At 31.9% G+C, this 19,548-nt stretch overlaps 1 protein-coding gene across 1 annotated transcript; it reads left to right on the top strand.

The window, feature by feature from the left end:
- The first annotated feature begins 7,343 nt into the window (after nt 1–7,343).
- LOC145583867 (uncharacterized) lies at nt 7,344–18,923 on the top strand. Its single transcript, XM_081640826.1, has 12 exons — nt 7,344–7,634; nt 10,139–10,199; nt 11,190–11,291; nt 11,394–11,522; nt 12,473–12,745; nt 14,145–14,280; nt 14,719–14,881; nt 15,304–15,432; nt 16,443–16,637; nt 17,000–17,122; nt 17,523–17,669; nt 18,624–18,923. Exons 1-12 carry the CDS (start codon nt 7,416–7,418, stop codon nt 18,921–18,923), a joined length of 1,977 nt encoding a protein of 658 aa, XP_081496952.1. The 5' UTR covers nt 7,344–7,415.
- The last annotated feature ends 625 nt before the right edge of the window (nt 18,924–19,548 follow it).

Here is a 19,548-nt window from a genome sequence, read left to right as displayed (position 1 = left end):
CAACATATTGGTTGTATAAATTTTGCTTTAGGTTTTCATATAGAAGATCTAGATTATTGTATCTTTTAGATCAAGTATATGAATGACAATAATATAAACTTTTGATTGAGTTGGACTAGCAAGAACCCTGCTTATTTACAATTTTACAAAGGGTTTTTTTGTCGAAACTACCATATAAAAGTCAGTTTTTGTGATAAACTACCTTATAAAAAAATTGTTGTAATAAACTACCTAGTAAAGGTAAAATATTGTAAAAAAAACAGGCAAATACAAGTTTCTGGTGGCATTCTGTAAATATATTGAAAAAGCGTGCTCATTTATTCAGTACTTTTGATGAGTTGTATGTTCAATTACTGTTTGCAACTTGCATTTAGGAAATTACACATGTATCCCTCAACTAATACATGAAAAGACACATGTATCCCTCCATTGGTACTTGAAAAGAAAGTAAACAATCTACTTAAGAAAAAGTAAAATGTTGTAAAATACTGCCTATATATCGGATTTCCGACGTTCACCGACCTCAAAACACTCTCGAAACCACCGCTTTCAATCCCTAAACTAACACGACTTGCTTGAAATCGACTCCACACTACACCTAAACCACCTTTAAACCCCAAAACCATCACCTCTAACCCCCAAAACCACCATCTCGAAGCACTAATCAATCCTCACCAACTTGGAATACCCTCCAACCACCCCGAAAATAACCTTACCACCTTGAAAACCAATCCTTATATATGGTGGTTACGGGGGTGTTTTAACGTGGATCAACGTCGTAAATTAAGTCAACGATGGAAATTCGGTCAAAGATAATATCTTAAAACTTTTTTTTTTACAAGAATATCTTAAAACAATTTATCTTTTATTAGATAATTTCTTACAACATTTTTTATTACTCCGTAGGTGGTTTCTCACAAAATTTAGGTTTTATTAGGTAGGATCTCACAAAAAGTCTTTTTTCACAAATAATAACACTAGTAATAACATTCAATTCAAGGTTAAAAAGTGAGACTATCAATATATAGATAATAGATTAATTATAGAAAGAGTTGAGCTTGTGTGCAAGCAAAATGATGTGATAAACAAGATGGCTATATATAGAGAAGCAGGAACATAATTAACTTGACGAGAAATACAAGCTAGGTAGTTCATTAATAAAGATACAAAGTCTTTATATTACGTTTGAGGAGAATTTTGAAGGAAATTATTTTTCCAATATTATATAATTCACTTTAATAGAAACTAGTTCTATAAGGTGACGAGCTGCAAAGTTACTCGTTTTAACTTAAGACCAATTAAGTATAGAGTCGAATGGAACGGTTCAAAAATAAATTGTCACCCAAAACATAGTCAAGAAATCAAAATTTGACAAATTGAACTCTATGATATTATTACATTATCAAACCTATATCAAATAAAAGGCAAATCAAAGAAATTTTATAAAAATTAATAAATAAATAAATTTATGCTAAAAAAATTCAAGAAAGTGCATTTTCGATTTCTTGATCTTGATAACTGATTAACCGACTTAACTAACTATAATAAATGAATAAAATGTAGATTAATCGGCTTAAATACATTTTGACTTTCAAGTAACAACCAAACACTACCATTATAAATAAACATCACACTATCATTTCATTGTTTTAATTCATTTCATCATCAACCCATTTCAAAAAAATATTTTGTTTTTTCTACCAACCCAACAAAAATTCCATCTTCAAACACAATTATCACAAAAATTCACTTCATTCTATCACAAATCTTTCGTTAGTTCCGTTTTGCTGTTGTTATTAATTAGTAATGGCGGCTTCGAGTTCACGAGAAGGAGACGATTACACGATTATGGAGAAAGATCCTACAGGGCAATACTCAAGGTACAACATTTTCATTGATAAAGGCCAACATAAAGTAGTTTTCTTAGGATATGATGAGATTAATGGCATAGAAATTGCTTGGAAAAAGAAATTTGTTAGTGACGATTGTACTCTTGGTTTGCTTCAAGAAGCTTCGTTGTTGAAGAATGTAGACCATGAAAATGTACTCAAATGCTACAATTCTTGGGTTTGTCCACAAAATAAAGAGATATTCAACATAATTACTGAACTTTATTCTTGTAATTTGAGAGATTACACCAAGAAACATGATATTAAAGAAGGTGATCCATTGATCAAGAATTGGTGTAAACAGATTCTAACAGGGCTTGATTTTCTTCACAATCAATGCTATCAGATTGTTATTCACAGTAGTCTGAATTTGGAAGACATATGTGTTGTTGGGGACTCAGGGACTGTTAAGATAGGGGATGTGAATTTCGCCGCTTTTCTTTTACCGGGGACTAATGATACTGATGGTGCTGCTGAACTTGCACTGTCGTCTGAGATGCACTGTTTTGGGGTGTGTGTGCTGCAGATGCTGTATGATGAAACTGTTGAGAGGCGATTACGAGAGTTGAACAATGTAACAGACGGTGTGCTTCAGAGGTTCATTCAGAGGTGTTTGGCTGATGTAGGAATTAGGCCTACAGTTACTGATCTTCTGAATGATCCGTTTCTTGAACCGAGTACTACTATTGCCGCAGGTTCTGCAGCAGCATCAGTACCATCTGTGAGTGTGCCGCCTTCTGACATGAGTGATCAGGGGGTTAGAGAACAAGAACGACCGCCTTTTATTGCAGAGCTCAACGAAGAGTATACGAAATTCACAGTAGTAGGAGAAAAGTTGGACAGTGAACTGATGTATGTGACAGTGAGGACTACTGAAGTTAAGATTGATGATTTTGTGTTCTGTCTCGAAACTGATTCTGGAAATGATGAATGAAATCAGAGCAGAATCTGGCCTGTCAGACGAAGAAGCTGCATTAATTGGTGTGAGAATGGCAAAACTGGAATTATATCACCCACCTGTTGTGGATGAAGAAGTTGATTTCGACTATAGCACAGGTAGTGAAAATCCTGAGGGTGATGATATCGACGATAACACAGGTATTGAAAATCCTGAAGGTGATATTGCTGATAACACAGGTATTGAAAATCCTGAGGGTGAAATCGCCGATAACACAGCAAATGCTGAGGGTGAAATCGACGATAGCACAGGTATTGTAAATCCTGAGGATGATATCGCTGATGACACAGGTATTGCAGATGCTGAGGGTGATATTGACGACAGAAACTCATCTGCATCAACTGAAAACGCTCGACATGTAGCTGATGAAATGGGTCTGGGAAATCAGGAAAGTCTATTAAGGTGAAACGTCTGATCAGAGTAATTACAATGAGGGAAAGACACAATATAGTTGCTTTCGAATGCTGTCATTTCTAGGCTTAGTTAACAGTTTGATTGTTTAGTACAAAATTAGACTTTCATAGTTTCGTTTATGTCATTAAAAAACTTTCTCTATGATGTTTGGTATGTTAGTGATACTTTAGTATGATTTCTTTGTTTTAGGTCCAAATGTTGATTTTCATTTGTAATTGTTTGATTGAGATATATGAACATTGGTGTGTTAGTTATATAATAAGAAATTTGTTTTTCTTTCCTTTAAAGAAATGCTTTTTTTAACAAATCAATCAATACTCGCATATCTTACTCAATAGCCTTCTATTAAGTGTCTTAATCACGGGTTATAAATAAATTCAAGTTACTAGAGTTTTAAATAAAGTGTTCAACTTGAGTCTGATTAAATTTAGGAAAATTTTTAAATTACCATTAAAAATATAACCATTTTCGAACTAATTACCCGTTTAATTTTTTATTTTAAATTACCACCCCTTAAATTAAATAAATGCTCAGATTACTACCCATTTTAAAAATCCGGTAGATTTTCTGTCTGTGGGCCCCACCTAACTAATTTCCCTCCTATTTTTTTTCTTTTTTTCTCTCGATTTAATCATCTCACTGATATATTTCACTCAACTTATCCTCATTTCCTTCATTGAATTCAACACACTAATTTAATTTCATTTCTAAACCCCTAAATTTTATAACTTTAGACAAAAAAAACAACATATCACCACCATTACACTGTCACCCTTCTCATTCATTTTCTCTCTCCTCCCCTCACTCCTAAAAGCTGAAGATGGCAGCTCTGGCGAAGAGAAGGTTGTTGAGACGGCGGAGAAGATCATTCTCTGATGGGATTCCACTATTTCCGAGGAAGCTCGTGAATTCAAAGCCCTAATTTCAGCCCCAATTTGATTTGAATTCAAAGCCCCAATTCGATTTGATTCCATGAACTCTAATTCCCAAATATACCTATTTACCCCAAATATAATGAAATTTGGTAGAATGTGGTGAAGGAAATGTGAATTGAAGTTAGGAGAGCGTTTTTAAAGAGAAAATCGGGGGAAAATTAGTCAAAAGGGTCAAAATAAGCGTTAGGTGGGGCCCACAGACGTAAAATCTACCGAATTTTTAAAATGGGTGGTAATCTGAGCATTTATTTAATTTAAGGGTGGTAATTTAAAATAAAAAATTAAACGGGTGGTTAGTTCAAAAATGGTTACATTTTTAGGTGGTAATTTAAAAATTAACCTTAAATTTAATTAGTACGGCAATTAGAATTGATTATTAGTGGTATCGTGTCATCTCGGGTAATAGGGTATTATTGAGGCTAACTTTGATTTCGTTTATGCAACCTTGGCTCCTCTAAAATTCAGTAAGAGAGAAAGATAGAAGAGGAGGGCAGAGCCATTGGACCATGAAGCAATTAGGATCAATTAAACCTAGTTACATAAAAATATCATTTTTCACTCTACATATGTAAATTTATGTTTCAATAAAACTAGTACTCCCTTCGTTTTTAAATAATTACTCTACTTTTCTTTTTCGGCCGTTTTTAAATACTTGCTCCATTTCCTTATTTGGAAATTTTTTACAATATTTAATTTATTTCTCTCATCTAGTGGACCCAACATCAATTATATTTTATTAATTTCATAATCTCTCTCCTCCATTTCTCCTAACTACTTTTGCTTGTTACATTTTTTTTCATTTTTCCCTCTACCACACTACCTCCATATGTTATTACTTTCTCCAATTTCTCCTAAAACTCCGCACATGAAGAAATGGAGCAAGTATTTAAAAACGGAGGGAGTATTTCAAACTTTAATAATTAGGCCTTAGTAACAAAATTTGAACCGCTAATAATAATTCTAACTCTGTCTTTTATATACTACCTCCGATTTTTTTTAGTTGCAAATTTGGGGTATTATTTATGAAATATAAAATATTCCAAAGTTGCAACTAAAAAAAGCGGAGGTAGTACTAGTATATACTCCGTACACTACTATGGGAAGAGCCAACTTAGCTTGAAACAAATGTGTAGGCTTTTCAAAATTTGTTGATCCTTCTAGTGTTTCTTCCTTGGGAGAATTCTTCTTTTCCTCTAGGTTTCTTCTGTTTTTGTGAAGTTTTCCTTCACTCTTCTTCCTTTTCTCTCATTCTCTTTCATCTCTAATTTTCCTGGTTTTAGTTGTGAATCTTTGCTACTTTGTACACATATCAATGCATAAATTTGACGATATATGATTAAATATATGAACAAAAAACTATTAAAAAGTTGATATCATGAAATTTTATATTAGTACCTATTTACTAATATATATTTTATAAATAAAGTTGTTTATATATATATATATATATATATATATATATATATATATATATATATATAGCTAATAAAAACAATAGTCAAAGTTAGTATATGAATAGTGAAAGACAAACTAAAATACAATATACTACCTTCGATTTTTTTTATGCAACTTTGGAATTTTTTATATCTCACAATAATACTCCAAAATTGCACATAAAAAAAATCGAAGGTAGTATTATTTATTTAGGAACGGAGGGGTATGTTAATAATGTTATTGAAATAGAGGGACCTAAGAAGCAACAATTACATTGCTTTGAAATCCAATCTTCTCTTTCTCTCTCCTCTTGTGCATGTGGTGGCTCCATGCTAGCTAGTTGTAGTTAATTAAGACACCAAATTTAAAAGTGTGCAACAACGTAAAACTTGGAATGGATAAACTCCCTTTTGAGGCTGTAACATCAAATAAATATCTTTTTTGAGATAAAAGGGGCAAAATTTCAGTTGCAAAAATTTCTTAGGCACCCTTTTCAAAATTTATCTTACATCTAGCTATTAAGTCCCATATTATTTCTCTGTTACATTATTTCTCTTTGGTATGTAATTTTGACAAGGATAAGGGGAAAACCAACATTTCATCTTCATCATCCCATGATTTTTGTTATCATTTTCACTTTTTGAGGTATCATAACTTTTTGATATTGAATTTTTCAGAAGAATTTTGAATGTTTATTTTGTTTATGGTATAAATTATATATTTTTCTTCATTTTTGAATATTGATTGTGCCATTGTTTTTCAAATTTTAAAATCTAAATATGGTTTATTATATCTTATTTTAATTATATCATTAGGGAGTATTAAATTGTGGGTGCTTAATAAATCAATTTGACATGCTCTCATTAGTAATGTTTTCATGCTTTTTAAAATATGATGGAAAAATGGTTTTCAATGTAGGTTGAAGGTATGATACTACACATGATAAATTGTTCAAGTTTATATAATTTATACCATATTTGTTTACACGTTAATTTGTGTTATTTATCATTCATACATTTTAATAAATACCTTGTATATAATTTTTGTAAAGATAAATTGGTGGAAGATCAATTACCTTTGTTCCTTTCATTGTTTTGTACTGTTTTGTTCAACATGCATAACTAAATTCTCATAATAACCTAACAACTTTTTAAAACAAAATGAATTATATATAAATAAATCACATTTTGAGATTTATTATATGAATGCTTGTTGTCTTGAGATTGGTTCATACAACAATCTTTGGGCGCACCTACCTCTATCATAAACACGGATGTATATAAAAAATGTTGTGTAAACAAGAGCAATATTTTTACATTCAATTTTCACAAAACCTTTACATTCATTTCACAACGTTGCACGGTCAACTAATTTTATTTTCTCCCCATTTATACTGAATAGTTTTGATTGTTTTGTTAATTTAGAGATAAAATCATTTTGATATGAATCCTTTTGATTATTGCTCTTCAGCCTCTTCTTCTTCATTTGTTTTTTTTTTGAAAGAGCAATAATCATAAGGATTCATATTTTTATAGTCATACCACGTTATATTATATGGTTTTCTTCTTCTTCTTCTTCTTCTTCTTCTTCTTCTTCTTCTTGTAGCTGCTTGAAAATTGGTTCAAAAAGGAATAGAAATCTAAGTTAAGCTAATTTTCTTATTGCCTTTTTTTTTTTTTTTTGTTGGTGCAGATATAAATCCTAGTGCATATGTACAAATAGTTTTGCTTAAGGCCAGGGTGATTTAGATTTAATTTGTACTCATTATTGATATAAGTGGTCAGAATGGGTGGTTGTTACTCAAAACATACAAAACCCGTTAGGACGCGAAGAAAATTCCGTTATCATTCCACCAAACATCGTCGAAGAATTTCAAAATTTGTTGGTGAAGATAAAAATAAGTCATTAGGTGATGGGACAAGCTTCATAACTGACATAACTGTTAGCCAATTTCTTCATACGAATGTTGGGGAGGGTGAAACGAGTGATTTACGAAGATCGGAGGTATTGAATTCATCATTCCTTCTCAGGCAAATGCAGTTGTATCGTAATCAAAATAACCCTAATGGTAACATGAATTCCTTCCTCTTAATTATCTTATGTACAAATGTTTGTCTAAATTGAAGCTATTATCATATAACTTATAGACATTAATTTTTCTAGGATGTAGATTATATCAATATTTAAAGATGAATGTCCAACTTTAACAAATAACATAATACTATCATTCATTGGCAATAAATATATAATGATGAAAAAAAAATCATACTTAATTGAGATCATGCCCTACTCTTTTTCTTCTTCTTTGACATATCACATATGGGCAAGTTAACTCTTCTTAAAACTAGGAAATCATATAATTAATCTACTTAAGTCAATCTGAGAGTGGGAGATAGCTCAAGTGATTAAAGCTTTCCTCCCAATTTTAGGGAATTTTGGGATCGATTCTCATCACCCGCCCGAGTGGCTCTCAAAACACCAAAAAAAAAAAAAAAAAAAAAAAAAACATTAAAATTGATGTAAAATTTTTCACCAAATTAAATTATAAACGTTTGTCCCCTAACTCGCTAAAAATCGCTATCAATCAAGTAGATATTTAGATTACTTATATAAAAATGAAAGGCTAAATAACAAAACAAAGATATCAATGTATGTATTAGATTAAGCAAACTTTAGTTTTGCTAAGTGAACCCTAAATCTAACTAGAAACACTAATTCTATCCTTTTAATGGTTTATCAATGTATATCATGCCCCCATAAAGGAACAATGGTTCGTATGTAATGTAATACACATTCCTTGTTAGCTCTAATAAAGTGAAAATTAGATAAATAGAATCATGAAAGTTTACCAATATCGTTTAGCTTATATACTCCGTATGTGCGATTCTTTCAGTGAATGAACTTTAGGTTTTTGTACTTGCTTTAGAAGTAAACAAGGATATTAGAATGATATATCATACATACATAGAAATAAATGACTTTGTTATTTGGATGATATACTACAAGAGGTGGGAGAATTGTAGTATATATGTTACTAAGTGCCTAATTTTCGCAGAAATAAAACAGATTTCTTGAGGTAAAAACTCGACCCTCTAGGGATTGTCCCAACCTTTTCTCTATAGTAGGCCAAACAACCCTAATTATAACCTATCTATTACAGTCAGACCTTTCACACAAGTTCCTACACTAAACTCGCTACGAATCCAGATCCTAACTGGAACTCAATGGTAACCTAATTGTTCCTCACTCAACTTGAATCCCACATTCAAGTCCCCAATGGTACTCTGGTAGCACTACTCACTTGGCCGCATTCTAGAAGGCTACACTTTGCAATATCTCAATTACAATAAAGATATTCCTCACAAACTTTCACACCCCAATATACCACTACTAAAATTCGGTCAAATTGCGACCGTTTTTTTACTACCGTCATAAAAACGGTCGCAAAATATAATATTTGCGACCGTTTTTAAGGCGGTCGCAGATTTGCGACCGTTTTTAGGCTATTTAACAGTCGCAAAGGTATTTAAAATTTTTTTAAAAAATAATATACATGTTAAAAATAATTCTAAATAAAAACAATTCTATTGCGACCGCCAAAAACGGTCGCAAATTGCGACCATTGCGACTGTCATAGACGGTCGCAATTTGCGAACATTTGCGACCGTTTTTGAGGCGGTCGTAATTAGTTTTTTGTTTTTTTAAAAAAAAGTGGTATAAAAAAGGATCTCACTCACCCCTAACCCTAATAATATTTCACTCAGCCGTTTTCTTTCCTTTTCATTTCTCTCTCTTCTCTTTCTTTCTCCTTTCTCTCTCCTCTCTACGCATCCCTCCATCATCTTCCTCTTCTCCATTTTTTCTTTATCTCCTCCATTTTTCCTTCTCTCCTTCATTTATTCTCTGACTTTACTTAACGCAAATGAGAATGCTTTGCGAATTCTGTCACCGACACCAACCTTCAACCGTCACCTCCATTACCACCACCATCACAAGCACGAGCCCACTGCACCGCCACGATCTCCCCCGTCACAAGCTCATGCTTAAACAAGTTAATGGTTTTTAGGGTCAAATTCGACCATGAAAAGGCTAGATCTAGACTTTTCATGGTCGAATTTGGCCTTATAAACCAAATTCGAGGTGAAATTCAAAGTCCATTCGGGGTTTGTGGTATGTTTTCGTTTTTATATATTTTTTTTCTTGTTTGATTTTTTTCGAATTTGGTTTGATTTTTTTTTTCGAATTTTCATGTTCGAATGTTTGATAATTATGGTCGAATGTTTGATAATTTTTTTTAATTTATGTTCGTTTTGATTTTTTGTTAATTTTTGGGTTTTATTTTTGTTAAATTTCAGTTTTATTTTCGTTTTGATTTTAGGTTTGAGGTATGTTTTGCTAATTTTGATTTTGTGGTTTGATTTTGGTTTGATTTTGTGGTTTATTTTTGGTGGGTAATTTTGTGGGGTTTTTATTGTTAATTTTAATTTAAATTTTGTATTTTGGTTTAGTTTCAGGTTGTTTGGGTTAAGATTGGCGGTGGTGGTGCGTGGGTAGAGGTGGTTTTGGGAGGTTGGCAGTGGTGGTGCGTGGGTACGGTGTGAATGCAGGCTGGGTTGCATTTGTTTCTGTTCTTTTTTTTTTATAATTAATTAGCGACCGCCTTTAGCCGTCGCAAATATCGATTTTTGCGACCGCTACTCTACCGGTCACAATTTTTCATATTTGCGACCGTCTTAGTACTTGTCGTTGAAAATAGAATAAACGGTCGCAATATTTTTACGACCGTCAACCGGTCGCAATTTTTTTTTTTGCGACCATCGAAATTGCAACCACCGCTTTGCGACCGTTGACGGTCGCAATAGTTTTTTACGACCGTTTTTGATATTTTTGCGACCGTTTGTGGCGGTCACAAAAACCTTAATTTTTAGTAGTGTACAAGAATACACTCACACCTTGGCCTTTTTTAATTGCAAAATCTCAATGACTAACTCTCAATACATATACATGAATAAAGAGCTAAAACCAATATGTTAGAAACTCGAGAGCTGTCTAAAACTAGCTGGAATTGGAACTTTAAAACAAGAAAGAGAAACTAAAACTAATTAAACTAAATTAAAGTAGAGCTTTACAACAAAGAGCTTAAAGTTTTAACTCGAAACAATTTACAACACTTAACATTACAAGACAGAAACTCCTAGAAAGCCAAGACTAAAAGACTCCTAAGCATATATACATTAAGTTTCCCAAACATACACAAGTCATGTATGCAAAGCTAGGATACTTACTTCATGAAGCTAGCTTAGATAAACAATTATTTACACAATTAACTTCATGTGTTCCTTATAGCCATCATCAAGCTTATCAATCATAGCTCATCATTGTTTTTGTTTCTTATATTGCTTAACATATATTGCTCATGGTCCTTATAGTATATGCTTTGTCATTGAATTGCTTGAGTTCCTTGTATCTTGTCTCTGGCACGACTTGTTCTTCCTATGCACAACTTCACAAACATATTAGATAGATAATCATTATTAGTTTATAATAAACCACGTGTAGGTAGCTCTAAGGAGGAAGCATGGTTTGATTCAGTTAGTGTAGTGGAGTCGGACTCGGACTCGGACTCGGACTCGGAAGATGAATTCACTAGTGTTCATGGAGGTAATTACATCTCCTAAATTTAATTGTTATAGCTTAATTAAAAGTATAACAATTTTCTAATGTTATCTTATTGAATTCAGATCAATCCGATTTTTTTTCCAGATAATTCTGCAGTTGTAGGTAATAATAATGCAAATGGAGGCCAAATTCCTCATTCCACATCATACTCGGTAGAGTATGAAAATATGCTTGAAGATTATTGTGGAAGTTTTTTCAAGATGGATAGTGAAGGTAAATCATACAAAATGCACATCAAACTTATTTTTTTTTTACTAAGGGCATGTTCACATTTACTTAATTTCAGTTCAGTTCAGTTCAGTTCAGCTCAGCTCCAATCAATTCCGTTCAGTTCAGTTGAGTTCAGCTTCAATCAGTTCAGTTCATCTCCTAATTTTCCTCTCTCATAAAATATTCATTTCAGCTCAATTCAGTTCAATTCAGCTCCAATCAGTTTAGCTCCAATCTTCAGTTCAGCTCCAATCAATTCAGTTAAGTTCAGTTCAGTTCAGTTCAGCTCAGTTCAGTAAATGTGAACAGGCCCTAAGTACCCATGCAATATATGATTTAGAATTTTAAAAAATCAATTTTTTTCAATGAAATATTGTATAATATAATTGGTTGTACGACAAATTTTACAACTTATGTGAGAAAATACAAGTTTATCTTCGCGACAAAAAAAAAACCTTTTATTTAGTGGTATTTTTTAAACAAATCAACAACTTTTTATTAAATGTGGGTACATTGACGTTAATTTATTTACAGGAATGTCATACTGAATTGGATTTTATGCTGATTTATTTACAAAAAAAATTAGATATAAACGTTTTTTGTTTATCACAGATAAACTAGGGTTTCCTCCAACTTACATACTCCAGGAGAAAAGAAAATTATTAATTATTTTTTCTTGTATAGTTAACACTCATAATTTTTTAATTTTAAAGAATTATTCTCCAACATTTGATTGGAAGACAAAAAATAGAAAAGAAAAAAAAAAGATTTTTATGTCATAAACAATATTGATGGAAAATATTTTTATGAGAAAACAAGTGTAGCTTAGGTACAGAGAGATGATGTAAGTGGTTTTTATTTAGTTATATTTAGTGATAGATTGTTACACATACATACATCTTATGCACAAGTAGAGAAAACATATAATAATTTATGTACTTTTTTGTGTTCAGGAAAAGCTGATCAATTTATTAGTGCTACTAAGAAGAAGCTATTAGATGAATCTAATGAAAACTTCACTTATCTAAAGGAGAAGTGTGATTCTTTAGAGAAGACTACTCCAGACAAATGGGCAATATTGAAGGCTGGTCTACCACAATTGCTTGCTTCATTAAGCTTCAATGACATGAGCTACATACAAAATTCCGGACGTCCGTCTCATCAGAAAAAATCATCAATATTTAGCATTTCCTTCAGACGAAAATCTTCTGAAAATATTGAGAGTAGTAAGTATTTTAATTTCATATCCATGCATCCTTAAGACCTTAAGTATTTGTTACATGCTTAATTTTACTTTTGTCATTTTTTTTTTTGTGTGTTTAAATTTATGTCGTGTATATATACATATAAGATATTAGGGTTGGTAATCAAGTGAGTCCGTCATGATTTAAGTGTTGCTACTTTCTATGGACTTGATTTATTTTTATTTTTTTTTAACTCAAATTCGGTTTTATTATTCGTCAAGCTTTAAATTCTATATCTTTACTCGAAGTCTAAACTTGATCTAGCTTATTGAGTCATCTTGAGGCATCTCGTCTTATATAATAAGACATTGAGTTGAGTTGTGTCAACTTCAGTGCATCCTATATCTAACTAGATTATTATCATGTAATCATGCATGTTGCAATATATATAGCTCGTAATTCAAATTGAGTGTTTGTATTGATTTATTATGCCTAGGTTCAATGGATCCATAACTTAAATTTTTAATGGACGGACAACTATTCTCATTCTTAATATATATAGTGAAACATAAACATATATCAATCGATCTGAAATATAATATATATAGGGTTGGGATCCAATGAGAAGGATCTTAAAATGAGAATAATGAGAAGGAATCTTGATTGTACAAATAAACCCCACGATTCACATTCCACCTACGCGAAATGCACCTTTATAAAAAAAATTATGCATATTTAGTACAAAAATTATGCACATTTGATTCAAAATATATGCACAAATTTAACTTTCAATATCTCTTCACAATAATGAACTTTCTCTGCTCTCTCCATTCAAACTTATATAGTTCAAGCTTTGTAATTTTTAGAGATGAAAAAGTAATTGCAGTTATGAGCAACTTGCAAACTCAATAAGTATTTTCGGGCTCTTTTAACTAGATGAGTTCTTTTAATTTGTTGAATCACATTCTTTGAACTCATAGTAGCGTTGAATGTTGTGGGAATACCATTCACAACGTTAAGATTTTTAAGCCTAGAATCATACTTTTTCATTGGAGACCAAACTTATCAGAATAATGCATCTTTAGCTTAATGATCAGAGAGGAAAAGAAACACGGGAGGAGAGAGATGGAAATGGAAAAATAGATGAACATGAAGCAGAGGGAGGAGAGAGAAAGAGAAAATTGGGGGGAAAATGATGAACATTGACCAAAAGGGGGGAAGAGGAACACGGGGAATTAAAGAAAGAAATGGAATTTTTTTTACAATATTTACGGTTTTGCTATTAATGAAACTTGTGATTAGAGTTATTAGATCTTTTTATTTGAACGTATGAGATTCTTTCTCACTCTTCTCATTTTAAGGTCTTTCTCATTTGACCATATATATATATGATGAGTTCATTATTAGTATTATTAATCACCTATTTGAAATTTATATATAGGCGCATTGAAGCACTATTTATATCGTCCAAGAGCAGGGCGTTTAATTCCATTTTTAGATAGACAAAAATCAATATCAGGACGTTGGCAGGAAGTTTCACCTTCTAAATTCAATTTGCGTGGCAACACATTCTTTAAGTATGTAACCTTTCTATCCCATATTAGTTACTTCGTATTATAGTAATAAAGTTTACATTGTCATTTATTATTACAAATTATTTTTTTAAACACTTAGATATTTTTAAAACCAATCTCATGATTGTTTAATACATTCATCTCTTCGACTACTAAAAAGTAGGGTATTACAATGACACAATCAATCTAAAATTATCTTATATGTGATTTATTTTTTGAAAACTTTTTTCCTTAGAACTTATCTGAGCTTATAGCTAAAGTTTCCCTATTTTTATAAGTATGTTACATCATAACTCATGTAAACTTATACTATCATAACTTAACTTATTTGAACATGTAAGTCAAAGCATGTCAAACATAATATGCAAATTTAAGATAGTCGATCAAAATTTACAATGCTAATTAATGTTACAAGGTAATAATTTTATTCCTATTATGTAGAGACAAGAAGAAGTGTCCTGCGCCAGATATTTGCCCTTATGAGCCATTTGGGGTAGATTTGTTTATTTGTCAAAGAAAGGTTAATCACATTGCTCAACACCTTGAACTTCCCTCTATCGGGATGGATGAAAAGGTTCCTCCAATTCTCATTGTAAATATTCAGGTAAATTTACTACCTCTGTTTCACATTAATATAATGATTTACCATCCTGTCAAAAAAAATAAATAAATAAAAAAATAAAAAAATAATGCTTTACCATTTCATATTTGTCTATGGAATGTAGAACCGTAAGCATTAATGTCTCTAACAGTAAAAACTATAAATGGTTGTTCATATGTAAATACCTATCAAGACAAATTAAATCTACTAATTAATAATGCCCCACATAACTAGATACATTTTCTCTTACATATAAATCACAAAGCATGATTTAAGTGTAGTTTGTGAATATTGACACATTTCTATATCTATTAACATCTTGAAATGAAGGTAACTCATTTTAATAGGGTATGCATATGCCTAGCTTGTTTCCATTTGAATATAACTTTAAATTTCATTTATGCACTTGTGTTTTTTTGTAATAGGTCCCAACTTATCCAATAACCATGTTTGGCGGTGATAGTGATGGGGAAGGAATGAGCCTTGTTTTGTATTTCAAACTATCTGAAAGCTTTGAGAAGAATGTCTCCCCTCACTTCCAAGATTGTGTCAAGGTACAAATAATATTTTTATTACTTGTGGCTTTAAAGAGAAAAATCACTTATAATGATTAACCACCAAATAAATTTTGATTCACAAAACTATAAATTTCTCATAATCATACAAGTGATTGTTCACCGCCATTTCTTTTATATATAGTTCACTTAAAATTTGTTAGGTAATGATAATAAATGGTGGTAATGAGTACAAATTAAATTTGTTTATCACCATGGCACGAGGGTGCCAAGTGAGTGATTGGGCATACTAGCAAGGGTGATAGCTTGTGTGCTCATCAATTGTCTACGACACTTAGTCGTAAATTCGAACTAAGGCACTAAGGGAGAGTGCTTAGTTCAACCAAGGGGACTTGTTAGCACCAAGGGGTTGTGCTAGCAAACATATTCGAGCAGCACAAAAGGGTTGTGCTACGTGGGCGCAAGGAATAGTGCCAAGGGAGAAAGTCTGACTCGTCTTACGACAGACTGTAAGCGGGTGGTGCACGGTACGTGACTAGGGCAAAATAGTCGGCACGTCAAAAATAGAAAAACCATGTCTGCTCCCACGTTAATGCTAGCTCATCCCAAACAGTAAAAAAATTTTCACTTGTTATCATTATTGTCCATTACCATTTTTTGATGAGTGGTAATTGTATTCTATAAACACAAATAAAAGTTAACGGGAGCAAAAGGAAATGTATAGATTTAGGGCATGTTCTGATTGACTGAGTTAAGCTGAACTGAACTGAACTATAGTGAGCTGAGCTGAACTAAACTGAATAGAGATGAAATGAATTGTTTATGAGAGAAGGAAATCATGAGTTGAAGTGAATTGAATAGAACTGAACTGATTGGAGCTGAACTGAAATTAAGCCGAAGAGAACAGGCCCTTAGTAGGTTTAATAAGTTATGTATATTCCTTTTCTTTAAACTATACATGGATCAACGTATATATAAAAGTATTGAATTGAAAATTTAACACTACATGTTGTATGAGTCATTGAATATCTGAACTTGTTTTATGATAGAGAATGGTTGATGATGAAATGGAGAAAGTAAAAGGGTTTTCTAAAGAAACTTTAGTTCCTTATAGAGAAAGGCTCAAAATCATAGCAGGCTTGGTTAATCCTGAAGATCTCAATTTGAGCTCTACTGAAAAGAAGCTTGTACAATCTTACAATGAAAAGCCTGTTCTTTCACGCCCCCAACACAATTTTTACAAGGTATGTAAAATGATTATCTTCTAAGACGGATTTAAATTAGGATAGGCCTTAACCTAGCTACAATTTTATTTTTATTTTTTATATTATTTATGAGATTTTAAATTAAATCATGTTACTCTGCCACGGAAAAACATATAAAGAAAGTGAAGAGATATTCTGTTTTTATATTCAACATTTGCCAAAATTTGTATCTCGCATTTTTAATATACGCATGTCAAAACATATGTCACAATCATGCTAAAAGTTCGATAGCTAAGAGAAGAGTCCATATAATAAAAAATGTTGTGTTTCTTGTTACCGAAAGTTTTAAATTATTGTAGACCATTGTAAAATAACAGTTCTATTGATCCATTATCTTTCAGGGTAAGAATTACTTTGAGATAGACTTGGATGTTCATCGCTTCAGTTACATATCAAGGAAAGGGCTTGAAGCTTTTCGAGATAGATTGAAAAATGGCATAATTGATCTTGGTTTAACCATTCAGGTACTTCCATATAACGAGTATACCTTTTATTTTATTTTTTTTAAAAAAAAAAAAAACTTAACCTCTTAGCCAAGTCATTCTACAAGTAGCTTAGTTTAAAAAAATGATAATAGGGCTTAAAAATACAACCCGTCTTGTGTGTGATTACTTATAAAAGAACAAAGTAACTTATATCAAACTGACTAAGTAACTTCTATAAAAGTATAAAACTGACTAAGTAACCTCTAAAACACTTGCCGAGTAACCCCTATAACAATAACGAAGTAACCCTTATTATAGTAATTAACGAAGTAACCCCTATAATGAATGGCCACATATAAGAATTTGTGTTAAAGATATGCAAGTGCTAATTTACATGTATTATAACAAATCTTCATTAACAAATATTTCTTTTGACCAGGCACAAAAACCAGAGGAGCTACCAGAGCAAATGCTTTGTTGTTTACGATTAAACAAGATTGACTTTGTTGATCATGGCCAAATACCTGTTCTTATGCCAGTGGATGATAAAAAAAATTCATCAAGACAACGAAGCTCTCTATCAACAGTATCATATTTATGAAGAACATCAAATTCTACTAATATTCTATAATTTGTTCCAAATTTAAGTGCATATATTTTTTATTTCTTATTCTAGTAATGATCATATGTTTGATAGTTTTTTAATGATTGGCCAGGCTTGTAAATGTATATTTATTCTCTTAGAAAAATAACTGCCAAACAAAACCTAATTTTGCTTTTTTGTAAAGAGGTAAGAATGTAAAGAAAAGCAAGTTAAAGGTAGAAATACATATCTGAGCTATTTGATGATATTAAAATGTATATGAATGCATTGTTAAGGCTTATCAATGAGTGTCTTATTTGTTCTTTTTAGCATATGCTTAATCATGAAATTCGAATTAATACAAATTAGTAAGGGAAAACAAGGGTAGATGTATGTTGCCGTTGTTGCTAGCTAATGTGCACATCAAGCTGATTCTCTATCAGTAAACCTTGTGTACACTTTATTTAAAGTAAGAGCCTTTGATAAACAAGCCCGGACCACACTCGTCACGAGTGCCCACTGTATACGACCAACGAGGTTCCACCAACTATATGGAATAAGGGGAGTAGCCCCTTAGCCTTGTAAAGTGGACACAATTTTCTCTTTTCTTCAATATGGGATACACATCTCACTACTCTTCTTTATCTTTACACTCTTTTAATATGGGACAACACTTTTATTCATATGTGGGTTTGCTCATGGACTTAAGAGCCTTGCTATGTAGAGTTGAAACCGTCTACCTTATTCGAATTCAAATAATAAAAAACATAATAAGATTTGGCAGAGGAGAAACTGCCAAATGTTTAATAAAAGGGATGAAATACCTTATGACATTGTGACCTTTTTGTGTTCGTATTTAGAAGACTGTTTGTAGTTTTGATCAAGAGACTGAAAATTTATCTCAAATTCCTAAGACTAGAAAGCAAGCTAATATAGCTTGGATTGCTCCCCTTGTAGGCTGGTTTGTGCTTAACTGTGATGGGACAACATAAGGGGTGCCCGGGGCAAGCAGGTGGAGGCGTCATTATTCGAGATTGTAAAGGAAGTTTTATTTCGAGTTTTTCGTCCAATTCTGGTCATTGTGTTGCTTATCAGGATGAGATTATGGCTTTAACTCGAGGTGTAGAGTTGGCTCAAAGCTTACAAATCAAAAAGCTAATTGTTCATTTGGATAATTTAGCATGTGTGCATATTTTTCAAAGAGGAGAAGTTGGAAATGGTGATATTGCTCATGATATCAACCAATGCTGTGCATGATGAATGATGATCCCTAGGAAGTGACACTGTCTTACATATATAGAGAAGGGAATAGAGTGATAGATTGGTTAGCCAACTACATACTAGTACATAGTCATCTAAGACTCTCTCGTATTAGTCTTCTTAATTTTATTCCGGGTTAACTTTGTAGCATTTTGGAGGAGGATTTTCGGGTTGTGACTTTTCCATGTTTCATTCCTTCGTAGTTTTTTTTTTTTTTTTTTTTTTATTTATTTTTTAAAAGAAGGAAAAAAAAACAATTAGGAATAAGACCCTGTTCACTTCACCTTAAAAAAATAATACTCCTCCATTTTTAAATACTTGCTCCACTTTTCTTTTCCGGCCGTTTTTAAATACTTGTTCTATTTCCTTATTTCAAAAGCTTTTACAATATTTAATTCATTTCTCTCACCTAGTGAACCCAACATAAATCATATTTTATTAATTTAATATTCTCTCACCTCCAATTCTCTCAACTAATTTTGTTATTTTACAATTTTTTTATTCTTTTTCCTGCCCCACTACCTCCCTATTTTATTACTTTCTCCAATTTTTCTAAAACTCCGCGGATGGAGAAATAGAGCAAGTATTTAAAAACGGAGGAAGTATTAAGTAAAAATAATTT

This window comes from Chenopodium album, chromosome 16, assembly GCF_948465745.1.
Source record: "Chenopodium album chromosome 16, dcCheAlbu1.1, whole genome shotgun sequence".
In the NCBI taxonomy this organism is placed as follows: Eukaryota; Viridiplantae; Streptophyta; class Magnoliopsida; order Caryophyllales; family Amaranthaceae; genus Chenopodium; species Chenopodium album.
Note: the sequence above shows the minus strand (reverse complement) of the source record. Positions and strands in the feature narration are given on the sequence as shown.

What these genes read in the sequence shown, in the direction of transcription:
- LOC145583867 (XM_081640826.1), top strand. Translation starts at nt 7,416, where the DNA reads ATGGGTGGTTGTTACTCAAAACATACAAAACCCGTTAGGACGCGAAGA. An exon ending in TTTCAAGATGGATAGTGAAG is followed by an intron (nt 11,523 to 12,472) that starts GTAAATCATACA and finishes TTTTGTGTTCAG; the next exon opens with GAAAAGCTGATCAATTTATT. An exon ending in ATCTTGGTTTAACCATTCAG is followed by an intron (nt 17,123 to 17,522) that starts GTACTTCCATAT and finishes TCTTTTGACCAG; the next exon opens with GCACAAAAACCAGAGGAGCT.